The sequence below is a fragment of the Haliaeetus leucocephalus genome, unplaced genomic scaffold, assembly GCF_000737465.1.
Source record: "Haliaeetus leucocephalus isolate CR32 unplaced genomic scaffold, Haliaeetus_leucocephalus-4.0 Scaffold188, whole genome shotgun sequence".
Taxonomy (NCBI): Eukaryota; Metazoa; Chordata; class Aves; order Accipitriformes; family Accipitridae; genus Haliaeetus; species Haliaeetus leucocephalus.
Window position 1 is genome coordinate 1,188,118 of NW_010972624.1, and position 10,415 is coordinate 1,198,532.

At 42.8% G+C, this 10,415-nt stretch overlaps 1 protein-coding gene across 1 annotated transcript in view; it reads left to right on the forward strand.

Moving 5' to 3' along the window:
* The window catches only part of LOC104830409 (telomere length regulation protein TEL2 homolog), a gene marked incomplete at its 3' end in the record, with an annotated part of 14,088 nt that overhangs the window by 184 nt on the left and 3,489 nt on the right, over positions 1-10,415 (forward strand). The window contains exons 2-14 of the mRNA XM_010565265.1: positions 30-143; positions 705-982; positions 1,559-1,627; positions 2,280-2,427; positions 2,825-2,927; positions 3,701-3,769; positions 4,700-4,841; positions 6,105-6,241; positions 7,016-7,104; positions 8,124-8,234; positions 8,848-8,933; positions 9,233-9,324; positions 10,339-10,410. Of these exons, the coding sequence (XP_010563567.1) occupies positions 30-143; positions 705-982; positions 1,559-1,627; positions 2,280-2,427; positions 2,825-2,927; positions 3,701-3,769; positions 4,700-4,841; positions 6,105-6,241; positions 7,016-7,104; positions 8,124-8,234; positions 8,848-8,933; positions 9,233-9,324; positions 10,339-10,410 (1,510 nt within the window). The remainder of the gene's footprint in view (positions 1-29; positions 144-704; positions 983-1,558; positions 1,628-2,279; positions 2,428-2,824; positions 2,928-3,700; positions 3,770-4,699; positions 4,842-6,104; positions 6,242-7,015; positions 7,105-8,123; positions 8,235-8,847; positions 8,934-9,232; positions 9,325-10,338; positions 10,411-10,415) is intronic.

Sequence of the window (10,415 nt, forward strand, 5' to 3'; positions counted from 1 at the left end):
CGGGCGCTCTTCGGCGCCTTCCTGCGGAGCCTGGCCCGGGCGCCCCGCGCGGCGCGGCCCGAGGGCGTGTGGCAGGGCTGCTTCCTGGAGGGCCCGCCCGGCCTCGCCCTCTGCGTCCTGCTGGAAGCCCTCGCCTCCCCGGGGTCAGTCCGGCTTGGGCTTGGCGGGCGGCTCCCGCGGGGCCGGCCGGGGCTCCTGGGGCCTGCATCCCGGTGGGAGGCGGGCAGAGGCGGGCGTCAGGCGGCGCGGTGGCCTGGAGAGCTGAGAGGGGGCTCCTCCGCCTCCGAGTTCGTCTCGGAGCGCAAAAGGAGGGATGTCTGAGGGTGCCCCACCTGTGGTGTAACGGGGGCATAAACGTGCGAGTGGACGGAGATGGGAGTGGGCGTGGGGAGGCCTTGCACTGCCCTCGGCTCCCCTGAATCCCTTCGTTTCAAAACCCACGTACAGCACCGGTGCTTCCTGCAGAGGTCACAGAACTGTCTTCAGTTATGCTTGTTGAATATCCTGAAAAGCTGGGAGCCAAGGAAACCGTAGAGATACAAAGGGATTAAAATCGCTTTGATTTTAACTTGTTTTGGATTAAAATTCTGTGTGATTGAGCTGCAGTGTTGTAGTGGTGAGAACACAATAGCAAAACAATAGCATGCACGTCTTTTGTTATCAGTTAAAAGGGGCAGGGACTTATTCCAGTTACTTTCTTCCAGTCCTAGTGTTCATCCGAGGGAGGTCATTCAGGTACTGGAACAGTTCCTACAGGAGGGACGGATTTCAGCGCTGATGTGGGAGGTCTGTCAGCAGCAAGCGCAGGCTGGCTCACCTGAGCTGCAAGAGGCCCTGCTCAACAAGATTGTATGTTTGCCTGATCATGTGAGCAATAAACTCCAGGGGAAAAACCCAGCAGTATTCTTCCCACAGAACTACTTTCCTCTCTTGGGTGGTGCAGTTATCCAGGTGCTGCAGAAGATCTCTGATTCTCTAAGAGGTAAGATTGCAGGAGGACTGTGCTATAGAGGTGGCTCTTCTTCAGAAGTGTTTTGTGCATGGACCCCCTTGGCTGGTGCTTGAAATACAAATAATGGGTATTGCAGAGCCTCATGTTTATCCTTCAGGCTGAAGTTTGTTGTGTTTAAAAGCATAAGATACCAGGAATGAGGAAGGCAGCCAAAGCTTTTTAAAATCTCACTGAAAGCTGCAATCCTACAAGCAGTTAAATAGCATCATCTGTTGCCAAAGCTTAATTGTGGTCACTTGGTCTGTGCTGAAGGAATTGTAGGGAAGATTTAAATGGCACTGAATGAACCACTGGCTTTGTTACCATTGTGTTAAAGTGGGACTGAGCTACTTTAGTCTTCTGACTCTCACTGCATGTAAATAATACTGGGTGCTGTTTTGTGCCTGAAGGCAGGTGGTGGGGGGAAGATGAGACGATGCTTGAAGAGAAATAATTAATCTATGTTTTCAGGCTTCAGTACTTGTAGAAGTGTATGCACCTCCTTCTGAAGGTTGTTTGGAGGATACTGGTGATGCTCTTGTTAAGCTTGTGTCTGTTTTGTCCCAGGTGGCTTGGATTGCTCAATCTCTTTTGTTTCTCATGTCCTGGGGAAGGTGTGCGTTCATGGAAGACAAAGTGAGTGTTTTTCAGTACTATTTTGGGGAGGGGGGGAAAGTCTGTTTTACGGTATTAGTACGGACGGATGACTATGATGATGACCACTTAATACTTTGGGGGTTTTGTGAGTTGGACTGCATGGGCTGCTGTCTGCTTTCTGAGGCTACTCAACTACATATCTGATAGATGTTGATGCTTTTCTGTCAGCTCATGTGAAAGTGATCTGTTCTCTCAAAAATTGATGAGGTCATTAGTCTTCTCATCCTGCCATTTGGGGTATAACTATTAAATGCTCTTCTAGTGCTTTTCATCCAGTGGTCTAAAAGTGCCTTGTAAATGCCAGCATAAATCACTGCCATATGTAATAACCCTCTCACATGAGTAGCCTTCAGTCTGGCTTTGCTTAGGACTTTTAAGCCACTGAATGCAGTAGTTAACAGGGCTGGGGAAGAAGAGGAAAGATTTTCTAGCTGTTTAGTGTGATGAGGAATACTTGGAAGTTCCTTAATCATCTTAGGTTAGTTCTTCCCACAGGGGCAATTTAGAACTGCAAACTGTACATTGTATTTCTTCATCTTGTAAGGATCTTGAAATTTGGAGGCTGACCTTGAGTACCATTGCACCAGTTCTGTCCATCTGGTGTATTTACCTATTTTCTCTTCCACTTCAGAGGAAATTCTGAGTGTTTTGGTACCCCGCCTAACGGATCTCACTAAGTCAGACTGCATCTGGCAAAGAATATGCTGGCGATTGGTTGAATGTGTGCCTGATCGGTGGATGGAAGCAGTGGTCCTTGGTTTTGTGCAGAGAGCACCCGGGTAAGAACTCTGCTTTCCTCCCTGATCCAGACCAAAGGCTGGAATTTTTTCACAAATACTTGCAGAATCAGTTTCTGAAAGATGCTGACGTGTGTGTGTGTTTGTGTAGGTGGTTTCTTCTGCAGTACCATTTCCTGAGAGGCTCTAGGGGTAAAGTGAAGTAGTTGATTGTTCCCTCTCAGGGAGAACCTGCACCATTCCTTAAAGATCTGTGTCATGACATGCAGTGAAAAAAGAAGTGAAAACATTCTTTGCAATTACTGACTCACTCTTAAAGTTTAGAGGTGTTTTAGAGACTTTGTTGCAAATAGCTGCTCACAGAATTTCCTAGGATTAGTAGCAGCATGACAGTAATTACATGGATTCCTAATGTTTTGCTCTTAACCTGTCTTGCTAGGGCAGATGTCTTGTCTAGGTTGCTGGGGAACCTGGTTGTGAAAAACAAGAAAGCTCAGTTTGTGGTGACACAGAAGGTGCTGCTCTTGCAGTATTGCCACACGGTAAGGACTCCGCCTTGAACAGCGGTGTCGTCATGCCTGTTTTCCCCAAGTGCCAATGTGGTTTTTAGCTGAGCTCCAGGTCTTCTTGAGTAAGATTTAAGTCTTCATTCTGAAATCAGCCTTCAGTCTCCACATGTACCTGAGTTGTGCAGCTGTTGGCTTACATCCTGTCAGCTGAATGTAGTGAAGAGGAAGTGGTAAATGGTTGCTTTGAAATTGTAGGATTCATGTGCTTTCTCAGGGTTGATGGCGATTAACGAATTACTGTACTCTTTTTCTGGAACCAAATGGTTATTTGCACACAGTTTCAGTGTTCTGGGGAGCTGGAGACATCTAGTTAATTTAGAACCTGAAAGAAAAGACTGAAGAAGCCATGACTCTCCCTCACGGATGAGTAGTAGATGAGATGAGGACTGTTGGTTTTTTATTCCTGTGCACCTAAGTTTGTCACAAGGTGTTAGGAAGTGTTCTGTGGCTTGTGATGTGAGAGAGTCTCTAGAATTCCTGTGTTCCATGTTTGCCTGGGACTGTGCTGATCTGGTTGGTGGCAAAAACACCGTGCTGTACTCCTGTCCTGTTTTTTCATATATTTCATCAGCAACTGCATGTGTGTGGTTGTTTTTTTTTTTTAAATTTGCTTACTTTTCTGTCTCTTGAGTGTTGTCAACCAGTCCCTCAGAATGAAAAGTTTAACATAGTAAAAACACATACTTGTCATTGCTGGATGACAACTTTATGCCCAGTTAAAGCAAGACTCATGGTTTTTGTTGCAGACTGCGGTGCTGCAGAACCTCCTTGGCTACCTGTCCCTGGATAGCCTTCGGCGTGCCTTATTGATCAAAGTAAGGTTAAGTAATATTGTTGGTGAGGTATCTGATGGAAAAAAATTCTACCGTGTGAGTGTGTGTGTCTGTGGGGTGCACAGTTTTGGTACTTCTCTAAGACACTTCTGTTACTGTTCATGAGAGTGAGGGAAACCCGACCATATCACAAGTAAATTGTGATATACAAATAGAAGACTTTCTGCACTGCTGGCGTTAGTTTTTCGTATTTAATTGGTAAGTTGTCTTCCAAGTAGCAAAACTAATGAGGCTTGGATTCCGACAGATGTTCCATGTCTTCCATCCTTCCCAGCTTTCTCTGTCATCCCCTGTTTGTGTGGCTGGGCAAACGGCAGCAAGTGAGGAAGTTGTTTGAGAACTGTCTGTGTGCCAAATGGTTGATGAATCAGAATCTCTCTCATCTACCTTTTCCTCAGTGAGGATGCCGATATTTTCTCCCTCCAAGTCACCAGTGTGATGGAACTTCTAGGAAATTTGTATGTCCAGAAATCTCTACCATTTTGTCAGTTAGTTTGGTTTTTTCACTGGTTACACATTGTAAAATTATCTGGAAGTACTGGCAGCTATATAAGATTGGACTGAAAACATACAAAACCATAAAATATCATACTGTTTTTTGACAATAATGCATATTGCTTTGCATATAATATTTATGAGAAATAAGCATCTTTATAATTTTAAATAAAAAAACCCCATACTTAGTATATTAAACGAAGGTGGTGTGGAGTTCTCAGCTGGTCAAACAGTATGTTTTGGGCCCTGAAATACAAAGTTAGCTCTGTTTGTAGGGAGCATAAAGTTCACTGGGAAGCATGAAGTCCAAAGGGCCATCAGAATATACAAAGTGCTGTATGAAAACAGGTTTCAAAAATGTGCTTCAGAAAGATTACTTATGTGTAGAAAAGATCCATTTCAAGTTCTCTGATTGAGGTGCTGCAAGAACTGTTGGAGACCTGGGGAAGCAGTAGTGCTGTGAAACACTCTCCACCTGAGCAGCAGCAGTATATTAGCAAGGCCATCCTTATCTGCCTCTCCCACCTGAAGGAGCCTGAAATTGAGAGCTGCAGACAAGGTGAGGTGGTGGGGTTGGATTTGTTTAACAGAAGGTCTGACTGCAAGTGGAAAAAACATCTTGTTTTGATCTATGGATAAACAAAATTGTCCCATCTTCATCTTGGCAAATGGCGTAGCCTGCTGGAATCCTTTTTCTTTAGTACTGATATGATATAATTCCAAGTGTATAGCTTTAAATTATGAAATTGGAGAAGCATATCTTTGAACTAAGGTTCTTACCTGAACAGTGGTTTAGGAACCCTTAAGTTTTGTCACAGGAGAACAAGGATTAACTCTGGGACTCGTTAGAGGAATGGTGTGATTTGTTATTCATAGGCTTACCGTGGGAGCATGAGTAAGGCTCCAAAGGGGACAGGGGAAAGTACATCAGCATAAAAAGCTGTTTGTTTGGTCTCTGACTATCCATGTGCATTTCTCTGTGTCATTCTGCTCCCCTCAGTGTGAGGTGAGTAGGGATAGTGAGTTACTGGCAAGGACCTCTTATTCTGTAGTCATACAGTGTGTAGCACATTGGGGTCCTAGTCTAAAATTTCTTTCAGTTGCAATTAAAAAAATTTCTGTCCAATGTCTAGAGTTACTTCTGTGTGTGTGTGGCTTTTGCGGGGAGAAGGTTGACTTACAAGACCTGTTCATCTGTTTCATTCTAGAATTAATTCTTCTTTAGGTGAATAAGTGACCTGTTATTTACTAACAGTACTGTAGTTTTATAATGTTTTTTTATCTGACAGTTGTTGAAAAGATAAGCTTTTTACTACTTAAAGCAGTAAGCCTGCCTGGTAAAGCTGGCAACCATCATTCTCTGTGGGCTGAGTTACGTGCCTGTTTCAGCTTATCTAGGTGGTGAGGGTAATTTCTCCCTCCATGATGGTTGTACTGGTCAGAATTTGTAGCTTCCTCAAAACATGACTTTTTACTTAAGCGGCTTTGAAGCACTCTAAAAACAAGCTAAAGATTGCCTTGACTTACTATCCTTTTTTGTTTCAGTGAAAACCAAAATATTCCAAATTTAGAATATATTGTAATGTTCTGTTGACTTTGTACCGCATGAAAAAGCATGGGTTTATTATATTGGTGCTGAAGGGCAATACTGCCATTGCAGAAAGAGGAGTCACAGTTGTGTGGGCCCTTCCTATCTTTCTACCCATTATTGGGTGGTGAACGGCTAAAGATGCCCTCTCCAGGAACCGGCATAAAGATGAATGTTTGTTTCTGTCATTGTTCCATGCACTGTTTTGTTGGTTTTTGGGGGTTTTTTTTTCAGAGCTTCTCACAAGCATGATGGAGGGTGTGAAATGCCACTTGGACAGCAACCTGCCACAAATACGGCGTCTGGGAATGATTGTGGCAGAGAGCATTAGTTCAAAAATAAATACTGACGGGCCTGTCCTGAAGTTTCAGGTGAAGGTTATAATGAAATTTGTTTGGTGTGCAGGGCTTAGAGGAAATAAAAGCTTTAAATCAGATGATCCAGGGCGTTATAGCAAGTTCTAACACTTATTATCTGGAAATAAGGAGAGGCAGCAACACTTTCAAAAAGAGGCGATATCTGTTTACAAAGAACAATTGTATAGAAAATAGCCAGGTGGCTGAGAATGACCTTAAGAGTGTAATCCAATGGCAAAGTTCTGGGTAAACTGTTGATAATAAAGGACTGCTAGAGGATTATCATATTGCATGAGGGAATTGGAATCTGACCTGTGGAAGTTGAGAAGGAACTTCAAACCTAAACCAGTGGTGAACATTCAGTCCCTGACACAGTGGGAAGACCTGCTCTGAGTTGAGATTCTAAGACTGACATGGGGATATATGCTCTGCTATTTCCAGTAGACTTTATAAGAATTACATGATTAAATCACATTAATTCTTTAAAAACCTGTATCATCTATCATGTCACATTGCCACTTATTAAATGTTTTAAAGATTGTAAATAACATTCAGGCAAGGTCTGATCAGGTTAAATACTGTTAAATATAGGGACAAAGATTATATATGGCACAGATTGCTATACACCATAATTACATTACTGCTGGCAGCACAGTGATTGAAAGAAATGGGATTTGTGTGGGTTCAGCTGCTCATGATTCAGTCTTCATTTGCATGCAGTCAAAGGGTCAAATGTTGAATGCTGGGCAAATCAAATAGAGTTCAGTAACAGTTATTCTGAATGTCTAGTATGAAGAAGATGAAGAAGCAAGAGAATTGAAGTCCCTTCTGGTGCAGACTCCACCATTCTGTGTTGTCCCCAGCCTTCCAGATGATAAGTAAGATATTGCTACTCTTCATCTCCATGCCATCTTTTTACTCTTCTCCATACCTTTTTTTGAGTTACACACTAGAACTGTATACAGTATTCGGGATGTCTTACATATTCTTAAGCATTATAATGGACTTTATTCTTACAGAGCAGTGTAGTTACGTTAAATTTGTAATTCAAATGGTAGTATGTATTAAAATTGCTTGTTTGATAGCTGAATGTGGTGAAACCATGCTGCAGTTCCTAGGGGTGTTGTGTGCCCCTGGGTGGAATCAAGTGGGCCTTTCTGTTCACATCTGGGAAATCTGGCATTTGGGCCATATGCCCTTAGCCCATTCATCCATGACAAAAATCTAGCCTGTCTGTCAGTCTAAAGACTGGTTCTTTGGTGCTCCTAACTTCCATAGCATCTGCTGAGGCTCTTTGAAGCACTTAATTTTATCAGCAGATGAATGAAGCACTTCATATTATTAGCAAATGAAACTCTCCAGCACTCCTGTGAAATACAGGTTTTTTGCTCCCATTTTAGGGGCGTAGACAGCATTTGAGAAATGGAGAGATGAAAGGACATGCCAAAGTCCCAGAAATAGGTACAGAGTCAGAAAAAAAATTTCTCCATTACTGTATTCATCCCACTAGCAATAGTTAAAGATGTTTCTTCCCCATTTGTTCAGTTTAATTCATAGCTTCAAATATGGTGCAGGCCAGTGTGATCCAGTTATCACAGATGGGTCTTTCTTTAGCAGTCTTAGGTACAAGTTAGTGCAGGGGGAACACAGCAAATTAGCTAGCTTAATTTTTGTAATCCATTGCTCTTCTGTTAAGAGATTCTGCTTCTCTTCTCCCCTCACCCCATTCTTCTTCCCAGGACTTTGTTCGTTGTGTTGGCCAAGCTAGGTGGGAGACTGCAGCAGAAATAATGATCTGCCATTCTGTTTAGGCAGCAAGGGTTGATGGTGTGGGTAGTTTCTTGCCTGTGAGTAGGGACTTTTACTTTACTGGTTTTAATATTCTTGTTCCTCACAGCAGGAATGAGAAAGCAGATGCTGCACCACCGTTGGTATTGGAAAGTAACAAGAAATCACATACAACAGCCCTTGTGATGTCAGATGAGGAGTCAGATGCTGAACTTGACAGGTATGGGCAAGAAACTTGTAGGAAATGGAAAATAAATGGCAGCTTCTTAAGAGCAGATGTGGGGAGAAGGGAGCTATCAGTAGCTGCATTTCTTGGCAAATCTTGTGTTTTCTGACCTTGTTCAGCTGAGTGGCATGCAGCAGAGTAGGACTTTGTGGGAAGTTGCACACAAGTATGTTAGTCAATAATTTAAGCAACACCTATGTCATGTACAACCATTGTACATATTCCATTTGACTTAGATACATGTTTCCTGGAATTGCGAATATATCTATCCATTTTAATAGCGGGCCTGCCTTATTCTGTCACTATATAAAGAAATCTCAAAAATCAGCTTCTAGTCTCTTGGTGACCTGACTCCTTCCTGCACCGACCAGGAGATCCAGTTCCAGATCTGGTCACAGAACTGCTATTTCACTGAGCTTCAGAGTAATTCATAGAACTTCCTAAGGAACCGTTTCAGGCTAGGCTTCAACAGTGCTGCTGGATGATGCAAGAGTGATGGCGTTATGACAATGTTATGTGCTGGTTCTTTCCCTTTTGTGTGGATAGCTGGGGAAAGGAAGAACATCTATACCCCATAGACTAACTCCTGCCTTTATTTCTTTTACAGTGATGATGACCTTATCCCTTATGACATGTCAGAGGATAAAGAACTAAAGATTAAGGCTCCTGTGTATATCCGAGACTGTATTGAAGGTAGGAGATTTTGGGCTGAGTCTTTATCTGTTTCTTACTGGTTTTGGGAGAATAGTCTCTGTGTAGATTTATGTTTTTCTGAGCTAATTTGAAGAAGCTGTAGGATTTCAGTAATCTGGGCTCAAGTGTTGAACTGTAATTTCTGAGTAATTTCAGTTTGGTTCCTAATACCAGTCATATGGTGGGCCAGTGATACCTGCCTATAACAAGACAAACTATTAGCAGAAGAAAGTTGGGGGTATATACCCAAGCCCAACCATTCTGTTAATAGCTTTTGTTTGTCTTTTGATTACCTTCAGTCCTGACAGGATCTGAAGATGTGGACAAATGGGAAGCTACAGTCAAGACTCTTGAGAGCTTGGTTCGAAACAATCCAGCAGCAACAAGAGAGGTGAAGTAATATGAGCTAAGTTACCAGTGGGCTGTAATACAGGATTATCCTGTTGCCCTCATGAGGAGACTAAATATGCCAGCAGAGCATCAGGCTAGGCTAATGTGTACCTGGATTTAAAGCTTTCAACTTGGGAAGGGAAACAGAAGGAAATAGTTGCTTTGGAGGTGAGGATACAGAGCACAAAGGAGCAGGCAAAGGTGCTGGCAACAGTATGGCATTTACCAGCTCCAGCGCTGAAAATGAAATGCATTGCAAATAGACCTTGCCAGTAATGTGAGGAGGCAGAGGAAGCTCCATGCTTTGTGCTGGGCAATAAAAAAATTAGAGATACAGTTTACAGAGCAGCCGTGAATTCCACAGACCAATTGATTTTAATTTTAGATTTAATTGATTTTGAATTGAAATTGAATTTAATTGTTATTCCCCAACAAAAAGGGAGATAAAATCAAATGGACTTTCCCTATTTGCTAGTACAAGCATAATGTCTTCTGGAGGGAGTAGCTGGGTTGTACTGGTCAAGATGAAAAGCTCAGGTGAGAGGAACTTGGGATGAGGTCACTGGTGTGATGAGTCCTCACCTCCACATGTTAGTGATCACTTGAAGGTGGCAGAGATATAGGCCTTTGCCAGCTGAGAAAGGGAAGGGGTGTAGTCTGGTAAATAGTGCGCAACCTGCTGCTGCTCATCAGGCATGTTACTGAGCTGGACGGGCTTTGGGTGTGGTACTGTACACTTTAACCTGTCAGTTACAGTGACAAGTCCTCCTAAATCATGAGGCCACCACTTGTCCAAAAAGCCAAAGTGAATGTGGACAGAGAAATTGGCATAGGGGTTTGTTCAGTGTTTTGGGAAATCTGTCCTGATGGCATTTAGCTTAATGTGTTTTCTCCCCCTCCTAAGTAATGGACATGTATACCCTCTTTGCTTAAACGTTAGAAATGGTATGTAAATACTGTGAGGAAAAAAAAAACACCTGCAGGGATTTGATTCCTCTTTTTGTATTTTGAGCAGGTTAGTGTGGAGCTGGCAAAAATATTATTGCATCTGGAGGAGAAGACCTGTATTGAAGGCTTTGTGGAACTCCAGAT